The sequence below is a fragment of the Ixodes scapularis genome, unplaced genomic scaffold, assembly GCF_016920785.2.
Source record: "Ixodes scapularis isolate PalLabHiFi unplaced genomic scaffold, ASM1692078v2 PGA_scaffold8__174_contigs__length_109621045, whole genome shotgun sequence".
In the NCBI taxonomy this organism is placed as follows: Eukaryota; Metazoa; Arthropoda; class Arachnida; order Ixodida; family Ixodidae; genus Ixodes; species Ixodes scapularis.
Window position 1 is genome coordinate 27,474,470 of NW_024609883.1, and position 12,574 is coordinate 27,487,043.

Here is a 12,574-nt window from a genome sequence, read left to right on the forward strand (position 1 = left end):
ACACTTAATGTGGATATTGGACTAAAAAGAACAAATGGTGGTATGTTGGTTTAAAGGATGTGTGTAATTAATAAAGCTGCAATTTTTCCGAGAGGTGCGTGATAATTGTGGTGTGGGAACGATGAATTGTGGGGCCTACGTCCAATTTGTTTCTTATGGCACAGCCCCTCTTGCCTTGGTCCTTGTGTTATTTTTTTAGGGTGGGGTTTTCTCGAACACTTGGGCACGAGGGCTGTTTTCCCCTTCGAATGTGATGCTGTTTTTTGAGGAGCTGAAAGAGAGTGCTTGATGAGATGGGTTGGGCCACCCCACAGCATTTCAAAATTGTGTATACTGCTGCGGTGGTGCTGCTATTGGCAGAGCGCAGAAGCTCCACTTGACGTCAATCTGGTTCCTGCGCACGTGCATTGTCTGCACCTCGCATGGGAACTACGCGTTTGCCCACACCTGGTGTGGGTTAGTTTGTAAACAGCGAGTTGGCCAATACATTTGGCTAAATTTGTTTAGGTAATTCTGTTGAACATAATTAGGTGGAATCAGTAAAATTACTTTGGAGTAGTATTATTGACCTTGACATTATTGACATCAGGGCATGAGTGTTACATAGTTATAGTGAAGCTAATAATCTAAAGGCCACTAATTAGTTTTTTTTGTTTTTTTTATGTTTAGCACTCATTATATTTTGGAAAACCCAATTTGGCTTTGCTACATTCAGTCGTGAGTTGAGCTGTCAAGAACCTGCCAAACAGAAACTAAGACAATAAAAACTAGCAATGGTGCGGGGACTGCCATTGGACAAAATCCTGACGTGGTCACCTGATTTGGAATTGCTGTCTTCTCCGTTAGTAAGCTGCGGTGGCATGAATGCATCCAAATAACGACAAAAGGCACACCTTGCCATACCAGCTATTTTGAGAAGCTGTTTTTATTTTTATTTGAAAGACAAAAGCTTAGAAATTACAGTTTCATGTAATTGCAGTGTTGCTGTGCTCCTTTTAAAATAAAATGAGACGATGCACAGAGCAAGCCAATGCAGTGAAAATGTCAACATGTTAGACAACCTTACTTTCCTGACGTGCGTCATAAATTAAACTAGTGATCAACACCATATCTTGAAAGACCTAATGAAGAAAATATTCTTATTAACCCAGTTTGTCTGTTTGTACAGACCCGACACATTTGCATTAGAGCTGTAATGCCAAACACATGAGTGATGATTTTTCTTTTCCTCAATGGGCACGGTAGAGCGAGCCATGCATCGCCTGCAGGAATGTTTATGATGGGTGTGCTGCTCAGTACTCCTGACACTACAGTAAGTTACATGTCAAGAAGGTAGTGGCAAATGCCCCTCAAAGGGGTTCATATATCCCTCCGCCACCTCCGCATACAATAGCGTCCCATCGTTTCCGTGACGTCGCGGCCAACGCGGAAGAGGGTTCTGCCTTCCTGTGAATATTTGCTTTATCTTTCAACTTTGACTTAGCGTTGTGGAAGCCACGAGAGGGAGCTTAGAGTTTTCCCCCTTCAATGGAAACAAATACGACTTTGGGGGGGGGGGGGGGGGGGGTAGTTTCCCCCTTCGATGGATACAGAGGCTACTTTCAGGGGCTCAGTTCCCTCTCCGATGAATAGAAAGGTCGCTTCCTTAAAAAGTGGGGATCGGAGACAAGTTGGGCATCACTCTGTAGAGAGTATCTTTTCATTGAAGCGGAACAAGGGGCGTTTCCAGTGAACTATTCTTTTGGCTGCGGGTGGCTTTGAAACGGGCGCGTCGCACTTGTGGGAGGTGCTTCTCCTACTTTCTTGGCTTGTAACCGACCATAGTAGACTTACAAAAGGGATAGAGCGGGACAGATGAAAACAATTGGAAACACCTCGGGTTTTGATTGGTTACTTCTGTTTCCATTCTCCCTACTCGATATTTCTGAACATGCAAGGCGTTAGAAAGGCCGACCACACAGAAGTATGCTTGCCAACTACGAGGGAGTGACCTTTTAGGAGCTTGTAGGCACACAAAAGATTTGGAGGCCGGTGCTTTGCACAGGTACGCTTCATCCCAGATATGTCGTGCCAGTGGCATTCCGATTTTAACTCTGCTAGGGGTGGAACGTTTGTCTTGGGAAACATTGTAGTTAAAAGTTATTAGAGATGGTACCAAAGATGTGGATACAGCCATACTCCGTTCCACAATAACTCGGCGAACTGTGGAGGTTGTGACCCAATAAGAGCGTTGGAGCAAGGCATGTGACAACACTCCATGGTCGAAGCCACGGAGGCTTCGTTACCGATAAAACAACAGTGCCGTCCGCAACAAAAAATTTTTTATTGAATTTCTTTTCTTTTTTTTTTTTTTTTAGTGTCGTGGTCAGACTCTTCTGACCGCAATATCACACGACACGAAAGAAAGACAAAGACGGGGTAATTTTCAGTGATGCTTAATACAAGTAAACACTTTTCTGATAGAAAACATGGCCTTTTAACAATGTTTGAACAATCGTAGCTGTGTAATCGACCACTTTCGCTTAAAACATTGCCCTGGCATTAGTACCTGCAACAGATTCGCTGGTAAATCGAGCATATGGTTGTCTCATGAACTGTTCCCGAAGAGCTCGCTACTCTAGCGGATGGCAATGTTGCTGTGGTGGACGTTCATTCAAAGTTGGTTGGTTTTGGAGCAGACGACTCTTGGCTAGCGGACGACAGCCGGATCATCCGGGTCTCGCATTTGGCACAGAGACACGAACGCTCCCGTGACATGGTGTTATCTGTCTCGCTCCAGCGCTCTTATTGGGTTGGGGGGGGGGGGGGGGACGTAGCCTTTACAGTTTGCCAAGTTATTGTGAAATGGAGTGTAACAAGGTAGGAAAGTATTTAGGTTGGTACCTAAGGTATGAATCTTGGGCAAGGTAGTGCGAATGCTCGCGCTTTCGAATCCTGGGCTCAATCCCCACCCCTGCCCATCTCGACCCAGACGAGCGTCTTCCAAGCGTGCATTTGTGTGTCGCAAATGCACGCCGCATGTTACAGACCCCAGGCTAGCGGTCGTACTGCACTGAGTAATCTTCTCGTCTGCGGCAAAACGAGCGTCGTCATACCTTTTTCTTTGGTCCAAGCATGTACATCTAACTTTGTTCCGGTTTGGTGTTCCCAGCGACAGCGGCCTGGACAACCCGTTCCGGCCTGACGGGGAGCTGAGCAAGGAGGCGGACACGATTGTGAGCCTGATCAAGGAGGGCAAGCCCATCACACCGGTCAAGGGGGAGGCGGACGGCTTCCTGGGGGACCAGGGGGACGGGAGCCGGGCCAATGGGGGTGGCGACACCAAGGTGGCCCCCTCTCGGGCACCGGGGCCCCTGGGCGCAGAGCGCAGGCAGGACACCAACGGCTCCACGCCGGCCAGCCTCAAGAAGGGACTCGTGGAGGTGGGTTTCGCTTTGCGGCGCGAGGCAAGCAGCTCTCGAGTCGAGGAACGCGGTTTCTGGAATGGTGCGAGTGATGTGGACATTGTGACGAGGGTCTTGTGAACTAGGGATGCCGCTTTGTTCAAACCTGAGGTTCAAAGATCCAACCAAGGAATTCAAAAGGTTCGAAATCATTTCAAAATGTCAAACTAATCACATAAAAAATTTGACGATTTTCAAACTTTTGATTTTTTGGTGCTGAGAACATTTATTACTTTTGAACTTTCAAACTTTTAGTTCTAATAAATTCTACAATTTCCGAACTTTTGAACTCGTTACTCTAAGAATTTCTACAATTTTCAAACTTCTGATCCTGCTAAGTTCAAAAGTTTGACAAAGTTAGAACAAAGTTTACCCCACAGGTTTAAGGCGACAAATGTAAATAATGCAAGATGGGAATGTGTGTAGTGAAGTGAAAATTGCACTGGAGTTTCACTTACCCGATGGTACCACCAATAGAGAGTTTTAGCAGATCGTTCTAATGACTCCGATAACGATACCCGATACTCCACCACCGCCTCCCTTGCGCATGCATAGTATCGTTATCGGGGCTATAGGAGGTATCGAAACGATCTACTAAAACTCTCTATTGACTCGCTTTTAAAGCACCAAATGATCACTGTGGGGTGGCTTTGGCCTTAAGTCTCGTACCTCTTTCATCCGGCTTTCGGACAGAGCCTTTCCCTTGCACAACTCCATAAGGTGCCTCGAGCTAACCAACGGATCTGTTGGTTTAAAAATAAACCGAGGCGCTCTGCTGGGGTGTCCTTTATAGCCTAAGTTGTTTCAAAACGCATTCCCTCGAGTGAGCAACTGGTAGTGGGAAGAACGCAATGCAGACGCACTACAGCGAACACTGGATCGGCACTTACTGCATTATCAGTAGGAACCGGCTGCAAATTAGAGCGGCCAATATTTTTATTCATCGAAGAAGACATGTTCCTAACAGTATTAATATGGTGAGCCCAATGACGACCAGTCGTAACTTGATCGGCAGTACTTTTGGGGGTCAGGGAGGACCCTTAATTTAGTCTGGTTGCATTCTCCTTAATTTCGAGCCTATGTTACTAGATTACCTCAGTTGTGGAACTCCAGTGGAAGGGGGCACCCCCCACTCACTTCTGTCCACCTCCCGTCGTTCGCTGCGCCATCTGCAGCCGTTTGGCACGTCAAACAACGGAAGGCGAGTCGTGGTGAGTGAGGGGGGAGTACTGCTCGTGCATGCAGCGTCCATGGGCAGTTCCGTAACTGAGCTAATCTAAAAAGGTTGCCTCGAGCTGTGTCGGCTGCTGTGCTTGTGTCCAGTGTTCTCTCCATCCTATGGGTCATCCCATCGAAAATAGATGCCCAGAGCAACTAAAACGTTTTGCGAAGCATGGATGCCCTTATGTGCACCATATGCACGCCTTGTCTCTTATATTTCGTTGTCTCATGCCAGCGTTGCTATTAAGCGATGTTCGATTGGATTAATACAAATTTGCAAGGAGATATGAAGTTAAACGCTTATTTCATGAGTTAGGCAAAAATTGTGAGCCATTCCACTCTGTGAAGGGGATTGGCCTGCGAAGCTGTTGAGCACCACCAGACATGATTCGCCAAGAGACACACAAAAGCACTTCACCAAATGTTTATTTACAGTATATGTGTATAATTTTGAAAAGGTGATCATTGTGATATTACACTACTTATGGGTTCTATTACATCTTTGGTGAGATTCTTTGCTAAAGTTAAATCTACACATATAATGCTTTACATATGTAAGAGCTGCTGCTTTTATATATGTAAGAGCTGCTGCTTTTATATATGTAAGGCAGTGGCGTTACCCGACTCGAGCGGGAGAAGGCCCATTGTACTCAAATGTATCTCACGTTTCGACGTCTTTCCTTGTCAAAATGCATATTGAGGTGATGGAGCGTATATGCATTTCCATACAATGGAGCGCTTTCACATGCAATATAGTTTCTGCACACAGATACCAGAAATGCATGGTACCCTAGCCATATACAGCTTTGCTGTAATAACGAGTAGTACAGGTAGTAGTAGTTTTAGATGACGAAAATCATACTTCAAATAAATTTGAAATCTTTGAATTGTTTGTACTTGAATCTCAAAGAAATCCAAAATCTTTCAATTTTTCTAACAAGATTTGTCAAGCGATTAAAAATCATTGAACTTGAACTTTCGAAAACCTCGAAGGGGTACTCCACCGATTTTTACTATGGTCGCTGATTTGCCTCAAAATAGGCTCAACACATTGATAAAAACGGATGTACCAACCCCCCAAAGTATTGCGCGAAAATAAAAAACAGTTTACAAATTTATTAAATTGTTTAATTTCGTTCTCATCGTGTTTCTCAAACGGAGAGCCCCTATTGGCAACACTGAAGTGTGATGACCGAAATGGTACAAAGGGGGTACTTTGTACCATAAGCCTTGTTCCTAACTGATTACAAGACATTTGATGGTGGGAAAAGAATGCTTTGAAGCTGATGAACTGAGAAGCGCACAAAAAAAAACGCTCGACACAATCTACTTAAGACTAGCTAGGCGTCTGCCACAGCCACCTTCGCTGCTGCACCACTGCCAGGGTTGCAGTAGGCAACAGCAGGGCGCTTTTATGATTTGTCGGGCCGAAATTGAGGGACCACATTTGAGGATGCTGCAAACATGCCAGTCGAAGACACGCTTTAGGCACATGGTTTTGTTGCGGTTATATTAAAAGTAATGATTTTGATTTGGTTTGGGTTCGGTTTGACACCCTGTTCAATACATGCCGTAATGTCTGGACTCGAGCACTCTGCCCCTACTGACGGGAATACAGTCAAACGCCGCTACAATGAACGCTTCTACTACGAAATAGCCTGTACAACGGGCTATTTCGTTGCTTATCTGCTTTATTGGGGTCATTAAAGTGCGCGATGGATATAACGAAGTGACTTGTATAACGAAGAATTATCGCGGTCCCACACGCTTCTTCGTTATACAGGCGTTTGACTGTATGACAAAACAGTTAGGTGGGTAATGTTTCAGTGCCCAGGGACAAACACTTAAGAAAAAGCTGTAGAAATACTCAAAGTTCTGCATACATGTGCTGCAGCTAGACAGCAATTAAAGGAGGCATCAATGCAAGAATCAAAAACAGTAATAAGAGTAGCGTTCGTGGATGGTAGTTGGTCGTTTAATTCGTTGTCCTCATAGTCTATGGGGCAAGACTGCTTGCAGCCCGTGTTGGAGAGACGTGCGGCTACACCGAACGTTTGATGCTCGCTTCGGGTGTCGGTCTATGGTCTCGACTTTAGCCGTCACGAATGTCTTTTGACTACCTACTCAGATGTGCTAGAGTGCTCGGTGCGTGACCCGACCGGCTCCCGTGAGCTGACTCGTGGCATCTCGTGTAGGTGCAGCACGGCATTGTGGTGCCCCCTTCGGACCCCTCGACGGTGGAGCAGGTGATGATCAAGAAGAAGCCCAAGTGCAAGTGCTGCGTCATCCAGTAGGGCCCGCAGAGGACTTGTGGCGCCACGGGCGCATGGACGCTGTCGCCTCTGAGTGCCTGAGCCCGGTTGCACCCAGCTTCGTGTGGCCAGCGTGCGAGTCGCTCCCCGCTTCTAGCTCCTCCTCTCCCCTGGGGTCTATTTATTTATCGTGATCCGGGCGCCGCTGAGCGGTGCCCCCCGGTTTCGCGTCCAAAATCCTTTGGCAGCTTTTTTTTCCCCGGACGGTCGTCTGCCCCGACCGAGCGCATGTCGTCAAAGTCGAGCTTCCGTCGGCTCCGCCCCCGGAATCAGCCTAGCGTGCCTTGCGCAACACCCCTGGGCCAACCCACTTCGTCCGCGACTGGCCTCTCTCCGGGCAGGCTTCCCTTTTCTCCGGGCAGCTTTTTTTCTTCCGCGCGTTTGAGACCCCCTCCCCCCGTCGTATCTTGCGTCGACGCGCGTGAAGAGCAGAGACACGATTAATATATCACACCCCGTTTGGCCCGAGCCTATTGTGTAGGTGTAAATATGCGCGCACACATTACGTCGGGCACAGAGTTGGAAAAGCGTGCCTTGGCGAATCCGTCGCGGTCCGGGCGAGGCAGCTTCCCCGCCAGCCTCGGCGGCGCTGCGTCTGCAACCGCCGTCTCCATGCACGTGCGCCGTCGTGCGTCGACGACCGCAAATTGTACAAAGATGCGTAGGTTTTAATTTTACAATTGCGTGTCTCCGAGTGTTGCCGCCGCTTCGTTAGCACGTGCGTTAGGACGTTTTAGGTTTGTATTACCGTCTGGCCCCCACCCACCTCCGGCGAGCGGACGCTGCCCCATGCGGGGAGACAGGCCGCGCACTCTAGGGTCGCGCGCCTTCCCCCTCGCGCGGCGCACGTCCACTCGTCGAGCATGTACAAATCACGACGTACCATTCGACGACTCCAAACTGCAAGCTCGAGAGACGCCGACCATTGTGTAGGCTGAAGCGAATAAAATTGTGCACATCCGAGGTTCCAGTGTCGACAGGGTGGGGAGAGATGTATTGCGCCGAAGGACCGATACTCCCAAGGCTCTCCCGGGACCACTTTTGCGGAACAAACAGTACCAGCACGGGCGCCTGTAAGGTGCCGTATCTGCTGGCTGCCACGCCTGTCTGGAACAGCGCTGAAATGGCACTTCACCACCCGCTAAGTGAAACTGCACGAGAGATGCATACCGTGCGTGAAAAACTGCTATGTGGGAGGGAGGGAGGCGTCCACTGGGGTTCTCTCTTCCCCCAGGTTCCTCGAGTTCCTCCAGTGATCCTCATTCGCGGGGGGTTCCTCTAGTTCAGCAGTTCTCAACCGTTGATGTTTTACGGACCTCTTGTGTATCGGCGGAGATGGTGGAGGACCCCGCTCGTGGTTAAAAGAAGGGGAATTTATAGGTTAATTATGATAGTGATTTAAAAAATGGATTTAAGGGCTAGTTTGAGGTAGACCTCTCTTACTGACATATACGCCAGAAAACTCGCCCGAAAAATGGAACGTTTCTTCGCAGTCTGAGAAAAGACAACTTTTATTGCCGAGCTTGACTGATGAGGCTAGGCTTCGCGGACCCCTAAAATACCTTTGCGGACCCCAGGGGCCTGCGGACATCCTTTTGAGAACCACTGCTCTAGTTCAAAACACGGCCGACCCATGTTGTCGACAGAAGCCAAGTGCCTTCCTCCCCATTGTGGACAAACTTTCTAAGCCTTTGTGTGTGCGAGGACGTCGAGGGGAGAGGGGATTTCATGCCTCCGGGTAGCCAAACCGTCCTTCGACGTCTAATGGTTCGAGCACTCTCGTATGTCCAAAGGCTTGCCTGTTGCGTGGCTGTTTAGGCCATGACCTTCTCTATACTTACGACCACTTCGCCCGAGCGCTCCCTATGGGGGAGAGCTCACTCCCGCCGTAGTTTGTGCGACTCTTGTTAGGCGGCGCTGAAACTCGACCCTCCTTGTAGCCAGGGGTACGTTGCAGCAAACCACTTTCTCGTATCGAGCGAGATTTACGCTGGTAAATGCAAGGTTCTGTAATTGTACAACTACTCCTGAAGTCCGTCACAAATCATTCTTTTTAATCTTGTTATACGGCCCCAAACATTCATTTTCTCTGGTTTTCGTGCATGACAGGAGCAGCGAGCGCTTTCTGTTCTCGATGGTTTGCGCCGTACTTCGGTGCACGGAACTATGCATCGTTCAGTTACCTGCTAAATAAGAAAACAAAATGTACTGGAACCACAGTATAAATGTCTCTACAATTTACTGCTAAAATCATCTCGTCAGAAATTTGAAAGCTACTGCCTTCTCTTGAAGTGCCGAATCTTTAGTCCTGAATGGTGATTGTGGTTTTGAAATGCATACAATCTACCCATCGTCTGGAGCCTGCAAGAATTCTGAGTGCCTGGAATCGGTTGATATAAGGCACCCTGAACTCCTGTAGGCTCTGTGGATTCATTGCATACGAAGCAATGAGTCCACGCAGAAAAGCCAAGGCCATCAGCTGGTTCTGGTTCCTGCTTGCCGTGAATTTAGAATTATCATAAAATTACTTTTTTTTTTTTTCCTCGTGTGGGCATCAGGAAATTACGGGCTTTTAGAGGGTTTTTGATCCCAGAGGAGGAGGAAATGAAAACTTTTGAGTGGGGTATGCCCTTTTGTTCATACAAACTATGCACGTCACTGCCGTCGTTTCGGGTAGACTTTTGCGTTTTTTTGGGAGTGCAGCTCTTGGGCGCCCATTTCCGGGTTAGCGGCATCGGCGTAACCGCGCGTTGCATTATGCGACGTTTCTCCACTAAAGCTAGCGGGGAAATTTTTCTGCCAAATTCATTGGGGAAATTTTCCTGCTAAGTGGAGCGGAAAAATTTTCACGGTAAATTTAGTGGAAAATTTTTCCCTTTAAGTTTAGCGGGGGAAATTTTTTCACTAATTTTAGCGGAAAAAATTTCCAGCTAACTTTGGTGGAAAAATTTCCCCGCTAAATTTAGCGGGGAATCTTTTCCTATAAATTTAACGGGAAAAGTTTTTCGATAAATTTAGCGGGGACATTTTTACACAAAAATTTAGGGGGGAAATGTTTCCGCCAAATTTAGCAGGAAAATTTTCCGCTAAATTTAGCAGGGGAAATTTTTTCGCTAAATTTAGGGGAATTTTTCTGCTAAATTTAGTGAGAAAATTTTTACGCTAAAGTTAGGAGGAAATCTTTCCACTAGGTTTAGCGGGAAAATTTTTCGCCAAATTTAGCAGGGAAAATTGCTCTCGCTTGTGCTTACCTATATCCCGATCACAATACATACAATGCAAGCTTATAAACGCAGTTTCGCCGTGGCAACTACACAAATATATAAGTGCAGCTTGTACAGGGGTGCAGCTTATATACACTCTTTTTTAAAAGCACCCATTTATAAAGGGGTGCGACTTATACATGGGAAAATACGGTTCTGTCAGCAACGTGCCTCAACACTTCGGCGCTCGCAAAAGTCAAGCTTTTGTGCTTTGGATCAGTGCGCACATCAAGCTTCACCACTTGGCAGCGCAGGGGTGGAACTCAGGAAATGTACTTGGGAGCAGCCACGGGAGCAGCTGAAACAGGTGTTTTGGAGCAGGTTGGGAGCATCTAAAACTACGTTCTGGAGCAGGCTAGGAGCAGCTCAGATCAGTCTTCATTGCACTTCAGCAAGCACGGGAGCGATTTCAATCGTGCTTAGCAGCACAGATGACCACGAGTGGTTAGGGACCTATACCCGTTTTCACCTCAAGAAAACAGTAAGTTTTGCGCATTGTTCATACGCCGCGCGAAATAGTTCTCGCCAGATTTGGTTGTCGGAGGCACAGGCGATGCTTTTGGCGCTTGAAACGTGTACTCCTTGATAAGATAGCGTGTATCCACTCTAAAATGCTAATAAATATATCTTAAATCTCCACCTCAAGGTGAAAATTAGTAATCATCCGCGAGAAGCCGGACTTTTTTTCCTATGGTTCTTGAGGTGAAAACAGGTATAGGTAGATGGGATAACGGTGTAACATATGCGTAAACTGGAAACTTTGTGAGCCTTAATGAGAATCAAAAACAAGCACCCTATGTTTCTGAAGATAGCGTCCTTCGTATTTTCTGAGTGGCTTTCAGCTGCTCAAAATGCAAACCAGCACTGCTTATCGCACAACCCACACATGCTCGACATAGTCATGATATGTGCCAACCACGTGACGTGCTTAAGCAATGGACCTGCAGTTGCACGAAGAAACGGGGCAACAAATTTCGAGTTTGTCCTATTATGCAACTCGATATCGAAGCAGCAGGCTACGATTAACGAAGCTATCGTATTTTAAGCGATAAGCAGGAGCAAGGTTAAAGTACGCCGAGTAGATCTACCACTCGCGTAAGAGCTGCTCGTCGGCAAGGTTTCGGATCGGACTGCGTTTCAGTTCTATAAAATCACGATTTATCTTGCGAGAATAAGGTTCCAACTTCTAACGATGAAGTACTAAAAGAAATATTTTGCTCATTTGTTTTCAACTGGCTGACGTCCGGATCTCGAATCCCGGGCCGCAGAGCCTCAGGCAATCTGACGCTTAACGACTCGACCTCACCTCAGCCGACTTGCTTAACCACTTATGGTTGAAGAATAACAATCCAGTCGCAAGTGGTGTAGCGCTTAGAATCCGAGCTTTTTCGCGCGCTTCCGACTCGGGATACACAGGGAGAATAAACGGAACAAAGAATTGCAAAGCCGACCAGGCTAAACGCGCTCATTGTTGACAATCGAGTCAATAAAACCGAAACCAAGACAAAATAAAGTTTTTTGGCGCATGTTTTGCGATTTGGCGCATAATGGCGCGAGGTACTGGCTGTGGCGCAGCTTCTGCAACGTGGCGCAGAATGGCGCAGACACATGCGTCTGGCGCAAAATTGCACAAATGGCGCAGCCGTTCCACCCCTGCAGCGGCGTGCAAGGAGCAGTAGCCAACACGGGAGAGCACATAGAAGTAGCTCGAGGGGCTCGTAATTTTCATTCTGTTGAAAGGTCAGCAATTTTTGGTTGCAATTATAGATCTACCGTACATCCAGTTTTAAAAAACAGTGCCAAAACAAATGCCGAGCCAAGTTTGAATAAATGCGCCCCACGCCCATGCAAATCCATAGAATAAATTGTTGCAGGAAAGAGCCTTCCCTGCTCTTCAAGCACTTTTTGAGGTGTATTCCAAGAAAAGGGGCAAGTGGTGATGTTTAGTCGCATTTCTAATGTAAAAAGGGTCGTGCACGATTATAATTCTGGGTTTTCTAGGATGCCTTGCATGTATAGGTTGAGTTTGTACATAAAAAGGTTATCTCGTACACCACTTTTAAACACAGGCGCTTAATGCTGCCTAAAATACCGGCCAAAAAATTCCCAGCGTTGCTTTTTTTTGGCATCCTCAGCGTGACATGGTTGCACTGCTGGAGACATCAAAGTTGACCTTGGGACCCTTCTCCAAGACCTCGTGACCTGCAGCTCGAGCACTTTTAAGGGACGCAATGGCAGACAAACAAAACATAAAGCAAATTGCTGGTTAGATTCTTGGACAGTGAGAGTTCAGTCTACCAGAGTATGGTGACTTTGTTGCCGGCTGTAGATGAGA

At 47.1% G+C, this 12,574-nt stretch overlaps 1 protein-coding gene across 1 annotated transcript in view; it reads left to right on the forward strand.

Moving 5' to 3' along the window:
• The window catches only part of LOC8051814, a 136,275-nt gene extending 128,336 nt beyond the window's left edge, over window positions 1-7,939 (forward strand). Inside the window, exons 4-5 of the mRNA XM_029969350.4 lie at window positions 3,152-3,422; window positions 6,860-7,939. Of these exons, the coding sequence (XP_029825210.2) occupies window positions 3,152-3,422; window positions 6,860-6,958 (370 nt within the window). The 3' untranslated portion in view covers window positions 6,959-7,939. The remainder of the gene's footprint in view (window positions 1-3,151; window positions 3,423-6,859) is intronic.
• Window positions 7,940-12,574: the final 4,635 nt, after the last annotated feature.